Consider the following 22,258-nt stretch of genomic DNA (forward strand, 5'->3'; position numbering starts at 1 on the left):
AGGTTCTTGGGAACGCTGCTGATGGTGGGATGTGGGGCAGAGGAGACTTCTGATTCTCAGGGTAGAATTAACCCTTCCTTCCTCACATTGGAGGATTGATGGAGGACCAAGGCTTACAGAGGACAGGAGGGGGATCTATCAGGCAGGGACAGGAGCAGTTCTGCTGTTAGCAGCAGCAAAATTGGGTCAGGAAAGGAGGAGAGCACAGGCTGAGATCCGGTTGGAACTAAGTAATGGGTTCGGAACAGGGGGAGCAGGGAGAAGCAGGAGGGGAGGTCTGTATACCTCAGTTGGGCGAGGGTTAGCATTGCCTGCTGCTGGTTGGAATTGGAGAGCGTATCCGTGGGTTCCTCCTGGATCTGCTTCTGGAGGAGGGAAGAATGGAGCAAATGAGACGTCTTTCCCTCCAGAACCCCCATCTCACCCATCCAGGGCTCACGTGGAACTGCAGAGACTTAGCTAGAAAAGACACTGGAGCCAGGAGGAATCCCCTCTATGATAGAAGAAGCCATCCAGCCTCTGCTGGAATACGTTCAGGGACAGACAAATCACTACCTAAGGAGACGCCCCGTTCCAGTGTTGGACAGTGGGAAGGCCTCTGAGCGCTCCCACAAGGCCTGATCTCTGGGTGACGGGCACAGGACAGGATAAAGCTGATACATTTAACTATATTGAGACTTTAATGGGGGAGGGAAGGTTGTGAAGAACAGAACTCCAATCTGAGGAGGCAGGAGATAACAGAATCTTAGATTCAGACATGGGAGGCTCCTCGGAGGCCATAGAGTCCAACCTTTCCCTTTTTAAGAAGGGGACAATGACAGCGTTTCTTAATGATAACATAACCCCAGCTCTGTTCAAGAATCATCAATGGCTCCCTATTACTTGTTGTAAGATAGGTGTAGAGCTTGAAACCTGTGATCTCATTGGTCTCCCTATACTGGTCAGATCAGCACCTTCCCTGAAATTTAGGGCAATTTATGGCCAGAATTTTGTGGCTGCTGGGGCCTGAAGGCTGAAGGGACCCAAGGGCTCGCCTTGGGTCACAAAAACATGTTGGCAGAGTAGGATTGGAATCCAGGTTTTTCTGATTTCAGAGCTAGCTCTCTACTCATTAGGCAACACTGCCTCACATTAACTACCATGTCAAGCTAAATTCAGACAGGCAGTCAGGGCTCCCTGTAATCTGAGGTCATCCCATCTATCCCCCTGGAAAGGGCGAGAGTCTCTACCCACAATTAGCTGCTCAGCTGAAGGAATTTGGGGTTTGAGAAGGAACAGTCAGGAGGGCAAGGGAGATGTCATTGGGTGTCTGAAAGATTATGGCAAGATGGCAGGATTAGCTTCGCTCTGTTTGGCTCCAGAGGAAAGAAACAGAAGCACTTGGTAGGAGAACAAAATTTTTACCAAAGTGAGATGTGGGCTACCCAGAGAGTGGTGAGCTCCCCATCCATGGAGGTCTTCAAGCAGAGGCCAAGGCAGGGGGAGGATGACCATTTGTTTGGTCCCAATCTAGTGGGCATTGTAGACAATGAGGAACTGGACTGGGTGGCCACTGCTGCTAGCCCTTCCTACTCTAAATTCCCTCTTTTTACATCCTCTCTAGTCTCCAGCCTCAAAAACAAGCCAAAAATGATTGCCACATGCAAAACCCTAAAAGCTTAAAAAGTGCTTCACCTCCATTATCTCATTTAATCCTCACAGTGACTCCTAACTAAGTAGGGGTGATTACTATCCCCATTTCACAGATGAAGAAACCGAGTCCCTTCATTGGCCCCTCACTGGCTTTTCCCATTTTGTCTTCCTTCCTTAAAATGCAAACTGTAGAGCAGGGACTGTTTTCTCTTTGCTTGGGTATCTGTCTTCCTGGCACTTAACCCAGTGCCCAGTACAAGGTAGGAGCCCTTCCTCTTCCCCCTAATTCTAGACTTCATTGTTGACAATTTCCCATTTTCCTCAATATAACTTGACTATATGTACTCATTTCCTTCATTACACCCTGAACTCCCTGAGAACTGGGGGTTTGGGGGCTATTTTTTGTATCTCTAGCATTTATAACAGTGCCTGATATAGTAGGTGCTTAATTAATGCTTATTGACCAATCAACGGCCCAGTAAGCACTTAATCAAGTACTTCTTGGCTAGGTTTAACGTGACTCTTGAGCAAGTCACTCAACTTTTCCTGGCTTCGATTTTCCCATTTGTAAAATGAGGGGATGAGACTTGGCGGCCTCCGAGGTCCCGTTTAACCCTAAATCCAGCACATGGGACTTCCCGATGCCTCCTGAGCCTTGAATGCCCTCCTTGATCCCGACTATCTCCATAGATGGATCCACTTATCTATCTGCCTCTCATGTCCCCAGATCTCGTGCAGGAGAAGCCCTCCCCCATCTCACAATGGGGGCCTGGGGCCCAGAGGTACCAAATGACTAAGCATCAAAGGGCAGATTCAAAGCCAGCTCTTCTGTAACTCCCAGATCAGTGACCTTCCCCTGTTGCTTTGAGGCTTCAAAATCCAATATGGTAGAACCTTTCAATGGCAAATCCAGTCAGAACCTTTAGAGATCATCTCACTGCAACCCCCTCACTTTTCAGAGGAGGAAACTAAGATCTATCGTACCATCTGAGTCTGGGAACCTTGCAAGGCTGGATCCTGGAGAACTGGCATGCCCTAGCTGCACCTCCTGGGGCAAGGCATTTCCACTCTGAACCCCAGTTTCCTGAACTTATAGAAGGAGACAATGGGGGCATCCCCACCTTAAGGGGCGATAGTGAAGAAGTCACTTTGTAAATCCAAAAGCTCTACATAGATGTCACTTGTCACTAGTACAGTACAGATAAGGAGAATGAGAAGAGCCAAATGGCCAAAGTTCCAGGACCGGCAAATTACTGGTCTTCTGAATTCTGGAGCATCCTGGGAAAGTTCCCTGGCTATCTGACAGGTCACATCTACTACCTCCTTAGGGGAAAAGGAAATTCATTTCATTTCTAATATTCTACAATTACAAACTCAGACAGGATCCCTTCTGTCCCCTAATCATTGTTGGAATTCTAGGTTCCAAAATAATTTTTATCTCTGAAAATCTGTATTCTTAGGACTTTTCTGGTTCTGACATTCTAAATTCGAAGATTCTTCTAAGCTCTGACATTTCCTGTTCTAGGGATCCTCCCAGTTACATGCTGTTCTAAGGCTTCTCCCAACTTTGACATCCCCCTTCTAAGATCCCTCCCAGCTCTGACATCCCCTGTTCTAAGGCCCTCTCCCAGTTCTGACATCCCCTGTTCTAAGCCCCCTGCCAGCTCTGACATCCCCTGCTTTAAGGCCCCTCCCAGCTCTGCCATCTCTTCTTCTCAGGCCCCTCCCAGAATGTTCCCAGTCTCCATGACTTTGCCCCACAAAGACAGGCCAGACAGGTGAGTGAGCTTCTCAGTGCCGTCCCCTCCCATCCCCAGGCCCCACAGACCAGCACAAGGCTCTCGCACCATCATCTTCCTTATCAGCTCTTTCTTGTCTTCATCCAGCTCCAGGTGCTCTTGGCTTTTCTCAGAGACGGTCTTATTCTCTTCCTCCCAGAGGGCAAAAGGAAAAGGCCACAGGGTGAGCCCAGCTACGCGTGGGAACAGGGATCTGGCAAATACATGACAAAATAGAGCCCCCCACCCCCTCCCCAGCTAACCAAGGTTTGGACTTGAGGGCAGCTGGCCCAAGGGAGGGACTCCCGGCCCGAGAGTTTGAAAGGACCAGAGGATCTAATGAATCCAAACTTCCCTCCCCCCCCGCCCCAAACAGGGGATTTGCTCAAGGTCACTCAAGCAAAAGAAGAGTTGGAGTCAGCTCAGGAACCAGCCCCAAACAGGAAGGCTCAGTCTCCAAGCAAGGATGTTTGGAGAGGGACCGGTGTTCACTCTCACTACTAGACAGTGAAGGAAGGAGGGGGTATTTCCCAGGATCAGACCGGGCCCCCATCCCAAGGGGCCAAAATCATCAGTGCTCAGACATGGTGGGGGGGGGGGGAAGGGGGAAGGGGAGAAGGGGAGGGCAGCAGGGGAAAAGCCGAAAAGCTGGGGCTTATACACAACAGGCCCCAAGCCTGGAAAAGAAAGAAAAGGCCTGGTTCCACCTGCCTTTCCTTTCTGGTTAGATTTCTAAAGTCGGAGGGATTCCTTAGAAATTGGGGGAGACAGAAAAGAGACCGTAGCTGGAGAGAAAGGGGAAAGAAAGGGATGAAGGACTGACCCTATACCCAGAGGCCAGTGCTCCTTTCTCCCTTCAAGATACAGCTCCTTTTTAAGCCCCTGCTGAGAACCTTTTGGAGACCCGGCATTCTAAGTGGACTGAGCCACTCTGTTGCGCAGGAGCTGTTTCAATTAGTTGACACAGTAGCAGAGAAACTTTGCCTGGTTTATTCCTTCGCTCTCACTCCCACCCAAATAAAGCCTGGCCCCAGGAGAATGGGACGCAGGCTATCTCCCTCGCAGCCCTTCCAAATTCGGCCCGTCCTTCATTACCAGGGAGCTCTTCCTGCCTTTCCCACAGTGCTCCTCTCTTTAGCCTTCAGCACAGATTTTGCACAAATCCATATGGAAGGCAGTGATACAAAGACCCCTGGACTGAACACAGGGATTTCAAGGTCAGACTCAGAATAAATGATCTCCAAGGACCCTCCGAGGTCTGATGTTCTGGGCTTGCTAAGGGATGTCTTGTCTTCCCATCCCGAACATCAGCTTCTTGAAGCCTTGGCTAAAGGGCTTTCCCAGTCTGGGCCCTAGTATCTTCCTCTTTAAACTGAGGGATAGGAGTGGATGTTCTGTATTCTCAGGTCCTTTCCCAGCTCTAATGTTCTATGTCCTAAGGCCCCTTTCAGCTCTGACTTTCTGTGTTTAATATTCTAAGGCCCTTTCCAATTCGATATTCTATGTTTTAAGGTCCTTTCTAGTTCTAACAATCTCTGTTCTAACATCCTGTGTTCTGTGTTCTAAGATCCTTTCCAATTGTGAGGTCCCTTCTAGCTCTAACAATCTTTGTTCTAGCATCCGGTGTTCTATATTCTCAGGTCCTTTCCCAGCTCTAATATTCTATGTTCTAAGGTCTAACATTCCATATTCTAGGCTTCCCCTCATTCTATCATTCAAAGATTATTTGATAAAGGAGCACAGCAAAGGTATGAGTGAACAAAGGAAAGCAGGGATGAATCACTTCTGGGAAAGGCAGGTGCAGTGGGATACTGCTCCAAATCCCAGAGTCTTTCTGGGAGGCTAGATCCGATTACAGACCCTGTGAAAGACCCCCTCCAAGAATGGGTGGATAGGGCCCCGTCGGGATCACTGAGCAGGGAGGATTCCCGTTCCCAGAAGGGTACAGACAGATGGAGCAGGGAGCCAGGGTCCTGAGGCTCTCAGTGGCCAGACCCAAAGAGGAGCCATTTATAGATCAAAAGCAGTCTGGAGGCCGGTCTCTAGAGGGATCTGTCCTTGGCCCTGCTGCTCAACATCTTTATCAGGGACTGGCTGAAAGCCCATGCTTATCATACTTGCGCTGCATATCTGCGGTTCTTTCTGGACTCCTTCTCCTTCTCAGGGAGGCTCGAACTGATCTCATCATAGATCTCTGGACGTCACCAGTTCAAAGCATGGGAAAGAAGAAGAAGGGTTAAGTTCTTCCCATCACTTCCTAGGAGGGAAAGAAATGTGGGGGTGGAGGGGGATAAGGGGTGGGAGTGAGGGGGACACAGGCTGTTCATATAGTCGCCTGCCTCTGCCAGAGATGTCCCAGGAGACAGACGAGGAAGCAGAGTGATGACGGCAGGTTCCCAGGCTTGGGAAATCCCAAGCTGACTTATCAATGGAGCTTCATTTGAATCTCTGCATGAGTGTTGTGAAGTCGGAGTATCATAGAATTTCAGGCTATCAGATCTGGGAGGGAACTTAGAACAAGGAATGTCAGAGCTGGGAGGGAGCTTAAAACAGGGAATGTCAGAGCTGGAAGGGAGCTTAGAACAGGGAATGTCAGAGCTGGGAGGGAGCTTAGAACAGGGAATGTCAGAGCTGGGAGGGAGCTTAGAACAAAAAAAAAATTAGAATGCTAGGCCTGCTGGGAAGGATCTTTAACATAGAATGTCAAAGATAGAAAGCACCTTAGAACATTAAATGTCAGCTGAAAGGGACTTTTGAATATTGAATGTTGTAGAATGCTGGAAGATGAAATACAAAATATTAGAGCTAAAAGCCTAACTTCCTTACTTTACAGGTGAAAAAAAAAGAGGTCCAGAGAAATGATTTTCCTAAACTCATACCATGGGATGATCACACAATTACCTTCTCTACATGTGACTATCTCATCCCTATTATATATTATATATGTTATATATTATATATGTATTATATGGCATGTGTGTGTGTGTGTGTGTGTGTGTGTGTATTATAAGTTTCTCCAGGACAGAGATTATGATTTCTTCCAGGTCCTTCGATTACAGAGTGACTCTAAATTTTTCCTCCAGAGAAAATATTAAGTTTTCTATTTATAAACACACATCCAAATACACAGGCCCATACATGTTTTGATGTAAGGTTGGGTTTGTCCACTTTGGAAGACAACTACCAACTTAACCACTTAAGAAGAAAAAAACCAAGGGAAGTGGTATCCACTGAAATTTCAAACTCAGCTGGGCTAGAGTTTATTGCTGGGAGTGGGGGAATTATTCTCTTCTCGGAGATAGAGTGGAAAATGACTCAGATTGGAGGAAGGAAAAGGCTTGTGGTTTTGTGGCAACATGATTACATGATTTGCCATTGCTGGTTTTTTCCAGATGGGAAATCTAAGAGTTGTAATGTAATGCGTCAAGCCCTGGACTTAGGTGTAAAGTGTGGGCTGGCTCCCTGGAGGGCCTCAGAGTCAGCCAGAGTCAGGATCAATCAAAGTCCTTGGTCTTTAGAGGGAGAAGTGAAGGAGGCAGCCAAGCTGCATTCTGGATTCTGGAGTCCAGAGTTTCCAGCCTCTCTCCTCCTTGTCCTGCCGCCAAGTGCCTCTCATTTCTCCCCCAATCCTTGCCTACGATTATCTTACTACCAAACATTCAGCAAGCACCAATGATGAGGAGAGCCACCCTCCAGATACATGCCAATAGAGCCATGGTCTCCCTTCCAATAGGTAGCCTTGAGTGCTCTCTTGTCTGATTCAGAGTTTCAGCCCTCTACACTTAGGGGCTCTACTCTGTGTTAAGTTCCACGCTGTTCTACACTGAGCAAGTCACTACCGCGCTTCTTATCAGAGAAGCTTCCTCCTTCCTCAGTTTCCTCCTTAGCTTCTACTCTCTGCTTCCCAGGACTGACAAGAACCAGGTATTTTTGTAAATCTTAAAGCTCTGTAGAAATACAGTTATTTCTTTTTATCCTTGTGAGCTCTCCCTCTGGTCTAGCTAAACGAGGGAGCTAAGCCAAGCAGACGTTCTTCAGTTGCGAAGGGAATAAAGAAACATGCCAGGTACAAAGGAATGAGTTGCTTAGTGCAAATCCAAGCAGAGAAAGTCCAGGTTCCAATTATAATGATGTGAATGAACCTGGTGTGGAACAGTCTTACGACTCGCTGCCAGGGTAAAACCTAATGTCTTGATGGGGCGAGCCTCGGGCCTCCTGCTGTGATCTCCACACTCAAGGTCTGAAGCCTAGAACCTGCTCGTATGGCCCCGAGAAAATCATTCTCCCTCACTGGCCTTTAAAAACAAAGATGAGAACACCAAAAGAAGGCATACAACTATGAAGCCAAATTAATCCCCATATATCATCAGAAATCATTCACCAGGGGGCAGCTAGATGGCCCAGTGGACAGAGAACTGGCCCTGAAGTCAGGACCCCAGCCTCAGACACTGAATAATTACTAGCTAGGTGACCCGGGGCAAGTCACTTAACCCCAATTGCCTCAGCAAAAAAAAAAAAAAAAAAAAGTTCACTATTCCTTTGGGATGTAAGGAAGGTTCAGGATGTGCTCTGGGTGCTAATGAGGGGAGGTTTGGAGGAAGCAAAACTTGGCCTGTAGAGGGGCATATGAAACCATCGGTCGATGGGTGGATGTTGGGACCAAATTGCCTAAGAAAAAAAAAAAAAAAAAAAAGTTCACTATTCCTTTGGGATGTAAGGAAGGTTCAGGATGTGCTCTGGGTGCTAATGAGGGGAGGTTTGGAGGAAGCAAAACTTGGCCTGTAGAGGTGCATATGAAACCATCGGTCGATGGGTGGATGTTGGGGGGGGGGGAGGGGAAGGAGAGTATGTATAGTGCTGATCTTTTAAAACACTCTCAAAACCACATACGTCTCTGGCTCTCAGTGTTCTTCCATGGAGGGAGGTGAGCATTTGGGGGACCAACAATCTCTGGATTGGGGACCTCGATGACAAACGGCAGCATTTGTAGATATCTGATTGTTATAGTTTTTGAGCCCCCAGTGGTCTCAGCACAAGGAAAAAAGAATATTAAGAAATAAAGCAACAGGCCCAGAGTTGGGAGTGAGCGTAATTTGTGGCTGGGGGAAATGTTGAGTGCCCGTGATGTTGGGGGAAGGAGGATTGATTTGGGACAATTACAAACCCTCCAACCCAGTTATTGCCAAGTCCGCTATCTTCCCAACTCTATCAGCAAGGAGCCTGTTTCAGTCTATTTGTCCACAACGACAGCAGGACTGTCCTGTGCTTTGTCCAAGGTCAAGAAAGTCTGCTCTGCCCAGGGGACCCTGCCCTTATCTGCCAGTGCAGTAACTGTCAGAACAGAAAGGGAGAGGAGCCTAACTTGTTTTCCCCGACTCTGTGCTGGCTCCCCAAGAACACTGCTCCTTTTTTAAATGCTCACAAGAGGCTCCTTTTCATGAGCTATCCTGGACTTGTGGCAATGAGACTATTCAAGTTGCTCTGTCTCTGTTTCTATATTTCTCTGTCTCTCTATCATTCTCTTTGTCTCTGTCTTTATCTCTTTGTCTCTGTTTCTCCGGGTCTGTTTCTCTCCTCTCCCTTCTTCCCTCCTCTGTCTCTCCTCCTTTCCCCTGTTTTCCTCCCTCTCTTCCTCCTCTCCTTTTCTTCCCTTTTCACTATACAGGGCTGTCTTATCCATGAGTGTGTTCCTCATTCCCCTATGTTTTGCCAATCAAGGCAAAGATTTCAGATCAGCAGGGTAGCGGGACTGGGAAGGCTTGGGTAGGATAGTGTGGAGCCTGTGTTTTGGGTACCATTTCACAGGGGAGGAAATTGAGGCCTTAAGAGGGAGATGTGACTTGTCCATGGCCTCAATGAGATTTGATGGGAGAGCCTAGACTTGAACCCAGGTTCCCTGGTTCTCAGGTCAGGGCTGCTCCCCATGGGTTCAGGGGAAAGAATGTTGAATTCAGAGTCAGAGGAGCTAACTTTGACACTAACTTACTCCATGATGTGGGTTAATTCCCTTCATTTCTCTGGGCCTCAGTTTACCCACATGTAAAATCAGAGAGTAGGACCAGGTGGCCCCGGAGGTCCTTCCAGTGGGGTTAGAGCCTAGTACCGAGACCCAGTGCCAAGGCATACCGTCAGATATGGTGTGATAGATGGAGTTGTCATCCGAGCTGGCCTTCCGCAGGGTTTGGAACGTCCTGGATGGGCTGGTTTCCATCTTCCTCTTGAATTCTGCTGTCCTGCTGTCACAGCCCGTGGGCATTCTGAAGTCCTCCAGGTCGTCTTGGCTGCTTGTCAGAGTCACGCAGGAAGCATCCGTCAGGATGCAGCCGGCGTCGGCCCTCTTGTCCGGTCGGGTGTCGACCACCAGGGACATGCAGGTGATGGGCGCGAGGGCCATGAGCGAGTTGGGTCTGTCGACATTGGAGTCTGAAAGGGTTTTGTCGTCTGTGGCAAAATTCAGGGTCCCGTTGGAGTTGCCCATTTCCATGTTCCTGGTCTTCCCGGAGCTCGGACTTGAGGCCGGGGACAGGGCTGCGCTGGAACTGGACCTGGAGGTGGTGTCTGCCCCCATCCCCAGGGACCTCTGGGAGCCGGGACTGGGGATGGTGTTGGAGAAGGACCAGAGAACCAAGTTGGAGTTTGGCCTGGGGGAATTTTCCAAGCCCAGGTTCCTTGGGATCGTGGGATTCATGGTTAACTCGGGGCTCATTAGGTGAGCATCAGGAGAGCCAATCAGGGAGCTAGCGTCAAAATTCATACTCAAGGCTTGTCCAGAGTTCAGGCTCGGGCTTGGGCTCAGCTTGGCTGTCTGGACCCGGGCTGAGCCAGACTTGAAGGTGCTATTGGAATTTAGGTCCAAGGTTCTGTGGGTGCTGGGACTTTTATTCACAAGGTGGGCGGCAGAGAGGGTTGGCGCAAGAGACATGGTGGAGCTGGGACTGGGTTTTTTGGCCTCTTCGCCTAGGAGAAGGTTGGGGCTGGGGGTTGGGGCAATGGGGATGCCAGAAGGCTGATCGGACCCAGGAGCGCTCAGGTCATTTAAACCTGACACAAGGGCCACGCGGGGGGCCGGGGTTGGGGCCGGGATGATACTGGAGCCATAACCGCTTGACTCCACGCTGCCAGCCTTGCTGGAGGGGGCGGTCTGGAACGTGGTGGAGGCCGGCTCTGAGCTGAGGCGAGAGCTGTTCTCTGAGGTCGGCTTCTCGGAGTCGCTCCCCACCGGAGCTGGAGCCAGAGCCAGGACAATGGCCGGATCCAGGGCCACACTCAGGGCCAGCCTGGACCCCTCGTCCTCATTGGGAGTCAGGCTCTCCATGCCGAGACTCAGGGCTGTTACGCCCAGGGTTGGGGAAAGGCCCATGTTGGGCCCGGGGGTCATGTCAGCACTCTTACTGAGGTCTGGGTTGCTGGCTGGATTCAGGTCCATGCCTGATCCCTGGGGGTCTAAAAGCTCCTGTCCCCTTCTTCCCTCCAAGAGCCGACTGTCCAGCACTCTGCAGCTCCCCTGGAAGAAGAGAAAGGTTAAGACTATGGGCACCCTGCCCTTCTGGGCCAAAGAGGGGCTGGAGGAGGGGCCCTGAGGACACAGAGCCACAGAACATTTCACCTGCTGTGCCCGACGGGCACTCGTGTCCGACAAAACTTCTCTGTGGCAAAGGAGGGTTCTCGTGGGGAGACGGGCAGTGGGTGTTGAAGAGTTGTTCGGAAGTGACAACAGTGGGGGGAAAAGAGCATCAATACAACGTTCGTTTTTTTCCAAAACGATTGGGTGGGGACCTCACAAAGTGCCGTATTTCCAACCAGCTCAGAGACGAGGCAGGAAAAGCAGAAGAGGGAACAGGGAGTTGTGGGTGAATCAGCCCTTCTCCATAGCCCTAAGGTGAGCACCAAGCCTGGGGGGGGGTCTCCCCAAGCCCATGTGCTTCCTCAGATTGACATGATTCTAACCGCTGAGCAACTCGGAAGTTTTGGAGGCTATGGGAGCACAGAAAGAGAGTCTGAGCTCCAAGCCAGAGAAATGCTCCAGCAAGCACTCTGTGAGTTTCGACTTCGTCTTTTCCACGTGACCCTCAACTCTATGTCTACATGTGGCGGGAAAATCTGGGGCCGACCCAAGACCGCTCCAATCAGATCAGACACCCCTCCTCCATCCCAGGTGCCTCCTTCCCAGAGGGGCTGCTGTGGGCCAGCTTACCTGCACACATGGTGTCCTCAAACTGGAGCAGCCCCTGAGGACAAGTGAGAAGAGAGCATCAGGAGGAGAAATCCCTGGACTCATCATGGCGAGTGGACAAGGAGCCTTTTGTACCAATAGGGTAGGCCATTCTCAGACCCCCTCTTTGTCATTGGCCAAAGGCAAGATTTGACACTGTTAATTTCAAACCTGTTGACCAATCCTAATACACTTTCCCCTCTCAGCTTTTACCCATCTATTCCACCAGGGTAACGTTATTCATTCCAACTCACTTCTCCCAAATATTCCAGACAGCCTATAGAGTCAAGCATTTCCCACTCTTAAACAACTTTGCCTATATCTAACCATTTCCTAAAGCCTTCCTTCCTCCCCTCTTCCCTTCCTTTTTTCCTTTCTTTCTTTCTTTTCCATTCTTTACTCTTTATTTTTTCTTTCCCATCCTTCTTTATTCTTTATTTTTTCTTTCCCATCCTTCCTTCCTTCTTCCTCTCTCTCCCTTCCTTCCTCTTTTTTTCCTCTTTTTTCTTTTCCTTCCTTTCTTCATTTCCTCTCCTATCTTTCTTCCTTTTCTCAGCCAAATTCCTAGGCACAAAGCTTTCCACCCCTGTTGACTTCCCTTCTGGACATCAAGTTTAAAGTGGATTCTTCATTAACTTTCCCCATTATTCCTGGTTCCACTCTCTCAGGCTGTAAAAAACAAATTGATTCCCTCCTCCATATTACAGCCAGTACTTAAAAGCCAGCTCTCATGTTGCCCTTATTCTCTTCTTTTAATCAAATCTCATATGACATGAACTTAAACTACTTTGCCCCAATCCCAACTGCCCTACTCTGGTCACCCTCCAGCTTGTCTCAGAACAGGACACAGTCCTCCCAATATGCACTGGGCAGAGCAGAGGACAATAGAGCCATCACCTCCCTGGGAAGCCCTGTCTCTGAAAGCAACCCTAGGTCTCCCAAGCTTGTCTAGTTGCCATATCATTGATCTTGGGATCCCCTAAAATCCTCACATCTTTTTCAGAACAACAATTGTCTAACTATACTTCATCTTGAACTCACAAAGCTGAATTTGTTGTTCCTTATTGAATTTCATCTTCAATACAGACTATGCTATGGCCTAAATTTCTTCAGATTGGACTCTATCATCCAGTATGTTTGTGACACCTTCCAGCTTTAGATCATTGAGAATGTAATGAGCATACCATCTCTAGCTTTATTCAAGTCACTGAGAGAAATCTTAAAACAGCACAAAGCAAGCATAGACCCTTGTGGTTCTCCCTCAAAAATTTTGTGTCCCACTGACATGAAACCATGAATAATAGCTCTTTTGAGTTCAACCATCCAGACAAGTCTATATCAATCTCATACTATTCTTGTCTCTCCATATCTCTCCATATTTTCCCAAAGCTTTCAAAACTTTAGATAAATTCAAGATAAACACCATTTTCCTCACCTACAGTTTTCATAATTCTGCCAAAAGACTTGCTTTCATGATGAAAACAGGCTGGCCCTTAGGACTTAGCCCTTCACTGTCTAGATTTTTGCCAACCATCTCTTGAATGATGAATTTCCTCAGAAATCGAAGATCACTTCCCTTTTTTGAGAATCTGGGCATTTGTCCTTCTCCAGTCTTGGGGCCCTATTCCTGTCTTCCAGGATTTTTCAAATACTGTGGACATCCCAGCACTCAGGTCTTTTCAAAGCTTTCAGAAGATGTAGTTCACCTGGCCTGGGTGATGAGTGTTCATCAAGGGTAATTAGGCCGCCCCATGCTGCCTCAGACATTCACTGACGTGTGAGCTCCGAAAAATCACAACTTTTGCTAAGCCTCAGTTTCTTGAAAAATGGAGGTAAAACTAGCACCTACTTCACTCACCTTTTGTGAGGATCAAATGAGATGATAAAAATAAAAAGCCCTGAAAATCTTAAAGTGCTATCGTAATGAAAGCAATTATTATTGAGCATCTCTCACCCATCCTGGGCTAGCTTTCCCTGAAGCGTTTTAGTCCATGAGATCCTTATCTTCCCTCTTCATGGCCACTTTGGAATACTTGTCGCTACATTCAGGTTTCCTTTTTTCTTTCTCTGACTCTAGGATGTAAGTAAGGACTTACTTACCCCACCCCACCCAGAGCCCCTCCACCACACGCCTAGCTCCTCCCCGCTGGGAAGAACCAAGGCCAGACTAGAATTCACCTTTGAGTGAATAGAATTTTTACCAAGACAGTTCAGGAACCCTAGAATCACAGCTGCTTAGTTGGGGGCAATTTGCCCCAGGAGCCACCTGTGTAAGACAGCATTTCCCATCTCTGTGCCTAAGCTCCAGGCCCTTCCCTCCACTTCTTCACCCCCCAAGCTCTTTCGTTTCCTTGAAGCTTTTCTCGTGTCATATTTTTACTATAATTACTCCATCAGCCCATATGTGAGTTATTCCTTCTCTACTCTTTATGAGTATCTGTTATTAATCTAGTTTGTACCCATTTTTATATATCCTTGCTGTTGTCATTGATGGAATGGAAGTGCCTTGAGGCCAGAAATATTTCACTTTTAGTTTTTGCATCTCTAACACCTAGCACAGTGCTTGACACACAGTAGGCACTTTATAAATGCTTGGTGATGGGTTGGTAGGTGCTTAAAATGCTTTTTATTGGTTGATTGACTCATTGAGTAACAGAGGGTAGAAAGGGAGAAGAGGGAGAATCAATGAGAGAAGGAGAAGAGGAGGGAAATAAGAGGAGCAGAAATATTGAGTGGTTGGTCAGGCTCCACTTGTCTTCCAGACATCATGAGGCTTGGGTTAAATTATTTCCTTTTGCTCATCTATAAAATGGGGCTAATAAAACTTATTTTTCCAGCATGACTTCATGAATTAAATTAGAGAAGGGGTAGGAAACTGTTCCTCCTTCCTGAATCAATGTCTTATTATGGCAGAGAAGCTCCCATAGCTCAACGAAACTATGAGCCATATGGTGCAGGGTTACCCAACATGGACAGGTCATAGTGGAGAGTTCTGACAAAGGCGATTCACTGGACCGGGAAATGGCAAACCACGCCGGGATCTTTGCCAAGAAAACCCCATGGATAGTAGTAAAATGATGAAAGAGATAACAGATGATCCCTTGATGTCGGAAGGGATACAGTACACTGCAGGGGAAGAGCAGAAGACATGGCAAGTAGCTTCAGTACTAAGGAGGCTGCTGGGCCAAGGCCAAAAGAAAGCTCAGGTGAAGATGCTTATGGTAACCAAGGCAATGTCCAGTTCTCAATGTGAACCTGGAATATAGTAAGATGTATAAGAAAAGCAAGCTGGATGCGGTCAAACAGGAGATGGAAAGATGCAACATCAACATCTGGGTATCAGGGAAGGAAAATGGATGGGAATAGGTGAGTTTCATTCAGATGATCACTACATAGACTTATTGTGTGCAGGAATGGAACAGCCCTCGTAATCAATAAAAGGGTAAGAAAAGCAGTACTGGAATATAATCCCCCAAATGACAGAATGATATCTATTCAAAATCAAAGTAGACCTTTCAACACCACAGTAATATTAGTTATACTCCAACCATTAAAACTGAAGAGACCAAAATTGATCAGTTTTATGATCATTTAGAAATCACACCAAAAGAAATGTCACATTCATCAGTAGAGAATTGGGATATTAAAGTAGGAAATCAAAAGATAATTGGAATAGAAGGCAACTTTAACTTTGGAGCACAAAATGAAGCAAGGCAGAGACTAAGAGAGTTTTGTCATCATAACCCACTGGTCATAAAAACACTCTTTTTCAATAACCCAAAGAGAGACTCTACACATGGACTCCACCAGATGGTCAATATCAAAATCAGAATGATTATATGCTTTGTAGTCAAAGGTGGGGAAGTTCTATATAGTTAAAATAAGATCTGGATCTGCCTATGCTCAGATCATAAGTTTCTTATCGCAAAATTTGTGCTTAAATTGAAGAAAATAGGGAAAACCATCAAACTAACATTAAAAAAAACTAAGATCTTGGCAACTGGTCCCATCACTTCTTGGCAAACAGAAAGAGAAAAAATGGAAGCAATGTCATGTTTTATATTCTTGGGCCCAAAGATCACTGCAGATGGTGACCGCATTCATGAAATTAAAGACATTTAGTCTTTGGAAGGAAAGTTCTGGCAAATCTGGACGGTGTACTAAAAAACAGACATCACCTTGCTGATAAAAGTCCAAATAGTCAAAGCTATCTAGTTTTTCTAGTAGTACTATATGGCTGGGGGGAGGGAAAAGTAACATATGGCTGTGAGAGTTGGATTACAGGGAAAGCCAAGCACTGCAGAATCAACATTTTTGAATTGTGGTGCTAGAGAAGACTTTTGAGAGTCCCTTGGACAATCATCATCATTGATCATCAATGAAATTAATTCACTCCATTCATTGGAAGCTTAAATACTTTGGCCACATAATGAGAAGACAGGATTCATTGGAAAAGACCCTGATGGCATGAAAGATTGAAGGAAAAAGGAGAAAGGGATGGCAGAGGATGAAATGGATAAATCAATGAATATGCCCTTAGATGAACTTTGATAACCAGTGGAGTATAGAAGGGCCTGGTGCTATGGTCCATAGGGTCAATGTAGAGCTGGATGTGAGTGAATTATAGCAAAAATAATAGAAAGGCACTTAGTAAAATCTCTAGGGACTTTGTCACATGGGTGAACAGGGCAACAAACTTAAACTCAGAGGGTCTGGCTTGGAACTCATGCTCCAAACACTTTCTGTCCTTGTGCTCCACAGAAATTCCACCTGTCTGAGCTTCCATTTTCTCCCCTGTAAAATGGAAATCTTAATTCTTTTTCTATTCACTTCACCAAGTTGTTTTCCTCAAGATACCATCAAAGATACCCTCCCCCAGCCATATATTATTCTTAACTTTTAAGCTCTACTTTTTCTGGGGGTTTGAGGGGTGATAGTCAGACTTCTGATCCAGGAGCAGGGGCCCCATTGCTGGTTTAGCATCAAGGGGCAGTGCTGGTCTGTAGGGAACTGGTGTGGTACCATGGAAAGTATACTGCACCTGAGTTCAAATACTTCCTTTAGTATCTGAATGAGAATAATAACGGCTAGCAATTATAAAACACTTGACAAATATTATCTCATTTGATCCTTTACAACATCCCTGGGAAGAAGGTGCGATGAACACTTCCATTTTATAGACATGGACATAGAGGTAGGCAGAGGTTAAGTGACACAGTTGGTTATGGGTCTGAGGCTGATTTTGAAGTCAGATCTTCCTAGTTCCAGCTGGGCTCAGGGTTCTAGACCTTGCATCACCTACCACTTCCCTTCTAAGTTTTAGTTTTTCCTTCACAAAATGAACAAGTTGGACTAGATCTCTGTAGGCCCTGGGGGCAAGGCCCTTTTCCTGTCTGGACTTCAGTTTCCTTCTCCATTAAAAGAGGAATTTGGACTTCTCTTGGCTAAGATTCACATGCCATGATGTGTTTGTACCCTCCGAGAGCTATCTCCACCTGCTTTGGCCCAGATGCTATCCAAGAAACTCAAAGATTGGGCAATCAAGTAAATTGTGCTGTTCCAGGCCTGGGGTGGAGAGCAGTTCATGGAGCATTAAGATGATTGTGTAAAACCAACACAACTAAAATTATACGGAAAGCAGAAAACAGGGCGGGGTGTGAAATTTGCAACAAGTATCTCTGATAAAGGCCTCATTTTTCAGATATATAGAGAACAGAGTCGAATTTATAAAAATTACAATTATTCCCCTATTGATAAATGGTTAAAGGATACGAGTAGGGAATTTTCAGACAAAGAAATCAAAACTATCTATTGTCATATGAAAAAACTCTCTAAATCACTCTTAGAGAAATGCAAATTGAAATGACTCTGAGGTACCACCTCACACTTAGCAGATTGGTTAATATGATAAAGAAGGAAAATGTTGGTTATTGGAGGGGATGTGAAAAAAGTGGGACACAAATGCATTATTGGTGGAATTGAGAACTCATCCAACCATCCTTGAGAGCAATCTGGAACTATATCCAAAGGCCATATAAAACTAAGCATGTCCTTTGATCCAACAAATATCACTACTAGGTCTATACCCCAATGGCAAAGGACCTATTTATAGGAAAAAAATATTTATAGCAACTCTTTTCATGGTGGCTAAGAATTGGAAATCAAGGGAATACCCATCAATTAGAGAATGACTAAACAAGTTGTGGTATATGAATGCAACGGAATATTACAAGAAATGATAAGCAGGATGACTTCAGAAATACCTGGAGAATTCAGGTCCAATCAATCAATAATGAACAGAACCAGCTACACCCAGAGAAGGAACACTGAGAAATGAATGTGGACTACTTGCATTTGTGTTTTTCTTCCCAGGTTATTTTTACCTTCTGAATCTGATTTTTCTGGTACAACAAGAGAACTGTACAAATATGTACACATGTGTTGTATTTAAGATATACTTTAACATGTAGGAGACTGCCCGCCATTTAGGGGAGGGGGATGGAGGGAAGGAAGGGAAAAATTGGAACAGAAGTGAGCACAAGGGACAATGTTGAAAAATTACCCATGTATATGTTCTGTCGATAAAAAACTATAATAAAAAAAAGAAATACCTGGAAAGATGAACTCATTTTATGAACTGATGCATAGTGAAGTGAGCAGAACCAGGAGAACATTGTACACAGTAGCAGCAAGATTGTTCCATGAATAATTGTGAATGACTCAGTTATTCTCAGCAATACAATGATTCCAGACAGCCCTAAAGGACTAATGGTGAAGTATACTATCTGTCCCCAGAGAAAGAACTGAGATTAACTGAATACAGGTACTGAAGCATGCTAGTTTTCACTTTCTTTCACTTTTTCTTTTATTCAGATCTTCTTGAGCAAAAAGACTAATATGGAAATGTTTTACATAATTGCCCATGTATAACCCATATCTGCTTTCAATCTCAAAGAGGAGGAAGGGGAGGAAGAGACAGCATTTGGAACTCAAACTTTTAAATAAATGCTGAAAATTTGAAAAAACATTTTAAAGATGATTGTGGCTCACCTAGGCTTACAGAAGGCAATTCCAGGGCTACTGGGGGTCTGACAGTGCATATATTCTCTGCCTTGACCCCGGTTCTAGAGGCCTTTCTACAATTTCCCTGACAGGGGATCATCCACCTTCTGCTTGCACACTTCTATGGATGGGGAGCTCACAACTGGTAGGACCATGGCTTTAAAGCTGGAAGGGGCCTTTGAGGTCTTAAGATCTAGCTCATTTTATAGAGCACGAAAGGAAGAAAGGCAAATGAACACTACCCAGGTAGTGACAGGCAGAGGCAGGATTTATTACTGCATTATCCTGACATTTCATGGTGGCCAAGCTCTGTCAGCAAACTCTTCCTCCCACCCAACTAAAATAGGTCTCCCTGGAACTTCTAGCGCTTTGGGCCCAGTCCTCCCTTCCGAAGTTGGCCGATTTTGTTGGTTTCTCTAAAATGGGGAAATGATTCTGGCCCTTCCCACTTCCCAGGTGTGGAAAGGGGAATAAACTTTAAAATGCTGCAAGAGAGGGAAGCTAGGTGATCACCTAGCCCTAGAAGTGGGAGGGCCTTGGACATTTACTAGCTATGTGATCCTGGGTAAGTCAACTTAACCCTAATTACCTCAGAAATAAAAATACAATAAAATGCTGCAAGAGGTATTTTGCAGTAGGGAGGAGAGAAGTTCTTAGAGTTGGGAAGACTTCAGCCTGAGTGTCACCTGTTTCACCTATAACTCTTCCATCCTCATGTCCATCCTCATCCCCATCCTCATGCTCATTCTCCCTACTTCCCAGGGTTGCTGTGAGCAAAACAGTAGAGAAAAGTCGGTTACCATTACCCATGTTTGGGGAAACCTGAGCTTAAACCACATCCAAGCTTTATTCAGGAGACTTCCTTGGAATAAGATTCTAGGGTCGGAGCAAAAGCCAAAAAGATATAAGGAGTCCAAGATTTACCCCCAAGTTGACAAGCCTGGAGTCTACAATGGGGGAGGATAGAGTGACAGTTATAATTTTTACTCTCTCTCTGACTGGTCCCATCATGGAGACAGGGAAATGGCAGAGCGACAAATACTCCTCGCTGCCTTCCTTGGGCAGGTATTGATTGGAAGGTTTTTGAGAGCAATGATTAAGAAGGGGAGGGAAAGTATGAGACTAAGAATATGTCCAGCCCTCTCTTTTTCCATGGCCCCTCTTCCAGCCATGATATTATCTTCTTTAAAACCATTAGTAACAACAACTAGGTGGCACTATAGGGGATAGACCCCTGGTCATGGAGTCAGAAGGACCTGAGTTCAAATCCAATCTCAGACATTTATTGTGTGACTCTGGGCAAAGTGCTTAATCCTGATTGTTTCCTACTTCCTACTACTAAATGTTGTCTCATACAGCACACACTCTCCTCCCCTTCCTCCCCTCCCCCTATCTCTGCTTGGTAGAAATTCTCCAATAAATCCATTACCACTGAGAGCCAATGACCAAGAGCTTAATCTTTGGAATAGAAAGGCTTGGGTTCAAATCTGAACTCTGCTATTTCCTATCCATGTGACTTTGGGCAAGTCACTTCCTCTTCTGGTTTGGATGGATTTGGACTACACGACCTCTGATCTTAAAATTATGAGCCAAAGATATGAATTTTTAGTGGGATAAATTCAGAAAATTGAAGGTTTAACTTTTTTTCCCTTTGCGGGTGACAGTAGGAAGGTGTTAGGGGTCTAGACATCACCCCTCTTTGGGACCAGATCTGAGATGGTCTAGGGGTGCCAGCAGAGTGTGGGGAGATCCTCAGGAGACCATGAAGGCTCATCTAGGGTGGCAACTCTCAACCTCCAGACCATCCCCAAGCCCATCCCCTCCACAGAGACTCACCTAAGACTCCCTCCAGCCAGAGACTGGATCAGTTGAAGGTCTTTGTGATGTCACCAGAAGCTGACATCCATGGGGGCAGCCAGCCAATGGGATCCCATTCCTCCCTGGCCAAGGTGCATGTCGGGGGTGGGGAGGACAGGGAAGGGAATACTGTGAAGAATCTGGGGCCTCTCTAGTTCTCCATGCTCTCTTGTTAGAAGTTCCCTCCTCTGTAAAGAAGGAGGGCTGATCTCTAAGGTCCCTCCCAGGTCTGATTCCATATTCTCCTTGGGTTGATGTACTCATCTCTTTGGACATTCACTGGTTCTCTCCAATGAACTTATTATTTTTGATTGGTGATTTCACTGGTCTAAGGAATTCCCAGAAAGAAAAATCCTTCCATCAATTGATACCACAATAGATATTCCTGGCTTCATGGAGCACAAAGAGAGGCCAAAAAGGATAAAAGAGCCATTTTTTTGTAATTGACTGAAAAGATTCAGAAGTCTGTAGGCTCACAGAATGCTTCCAATAGCAGACAAGAAAATGAGGGTGATAGGTACTTTCTCTACTTCCAAATGGCTTGGATTTCCTCAGCCAGGTGATAGATTTTGAGAGGGTTTTGTTTCAAGTATTTGGTATCCTAGTGGTGACATGGTGTCGAGGGGGTGAAGAATCAGATTTTTCCTGAAAGTTTCTTACTACTCATTCGAAGGTAGACTGCTAGATGGCACAGTGGACTGTTTTGGACCTGGAGTTGGAAAGAACTGATTCCAAATCCTACCCCAGATGTTTACTAGCTGTGTGACCTTAGGCCAGTCCTTTATCTCCTCGTAGTCTCAGTTCCTCATCTGTGAAATGGGAAGACTAATATCCCTACCTCACAGGACTGTTGTGAAGCTTAAGTGACATGTATGAATCACTTTGAAAAACTTAAAGCAGTATGTAAACATTATTATTATAACTGTTCTTAAGTTTTTATGAATTGCAGAACATAGTTTGTTCTATAATAATGGTGTGCTTTTAATGGCTTTCTGGTTAAGTTCTTCAAGAAATGTGGAGATCCGTATTTGTGGTTCTCTGTCAGTCCTTGATGAGTAAATAGAGTCTCTGGGTCAGGTCAGGTTTTGCTAAATATTCAGTAGTGCTACATTCTCACAACTGGCAGCATCATTGTTACCATACACCACCATTTCCTTGCATAATCAACACTGATCACTAAGTCCATCATTTCAGGATAACCCTGCTCCAATTTGTGGTGTTCTTCATTGCCAGAATAAACCTCTCCTTTTTTCCCCAAACAAAATGAGTAAGCCGTTTTGTTTGTGGTGCCATTGTAAGCATCTGTGTCAACAAATTGTTCTCTGAGTTCATGCGGATGTCACCCACCGAGGGCCTTTTGATCCCCACTTCAGATTCTAGTAGTTTCACAGGCTCAATTCAGAGGGCCCATTTTCAGTGACACTGGACAAACCAATTGTGTGAAGCTGTCAGCAGCCTCTATTAGTGCCTGGTGAAGTGCTGCCTTATTCTTCCAAGGTATTTCTGTCAGCTTTTTCTTAATTGGCATGTTTGATAAGAATGTCTAACATTTTCTTCCTCCTTTGGATGCAAAAAGTATTAATTTTTTTTTATCATTGCTTTATTTGTGGTGACAAATGAAAATTAAGGTGGTACTTATCCATTGAGAAATGGCTGAATAAATTATGCCACTTAAGGAATCTTTCTGTACCACCAAAAAATGAAGGGAACTATTTCA

The 22,258-nt window shown here is 45.7% G+C and overlaps 1 protein-coding gene across 1 annotated transcript in view; it reads right to left on the reverse strand.

Moving 5' to 3' along the window:
- MROH7 (maestro heat like repeat family member 7) overlaps positions 1–20,548 on the reverse strand; it is a 66,977-nt gene extending 46,429 nt beyond the window's left edge. The window contains exons 1-6 of the mRNA XM_031968544.1: positions 20,521–20,548; positions 11,605–11,638; positions 9,537–10,914; positions 5,528–5,604; positions 3,480–3,563; positions 286–365 (exon numbers count right to left, since the gene is read on the reverse strand). Of these exons, the coding sequence (XP_031824404.1) occupies positions 286–365; positions 3,480–3,563; positions 5,528–5,604; positions 9,537–10,836 (1,541 nt within the window). The 5' untranslated portion in view covers positions 10,837–10,914; positions 11,605–11,638; positions 20,521–20,548. The remainder of the gene's footprint in view (positions 1–285; positions 366–3,479; positions 3,564–5,527; positions 5,605–9,536; positions 10,915–11,604; positions 11,639–20,520) is intronic.
- Positions 20,549–22,258: the final 1,710 nt, after the last annotated feature.

This window comes from Sarcophilus harrisii, chromosome 4 (genome assembly GCF_902635505.1).
Source record: "Sarcophilus harrisii chromosome 4, mSarHar1.11, whole genome shotgun sequence".
Lineage (NCBI taxonomy): Eukaryota > Metazoa > Chordata > Mammalia > Dasyuromorphia > Dasyuridae > Sarcophilus > Sarcophilus harrisii.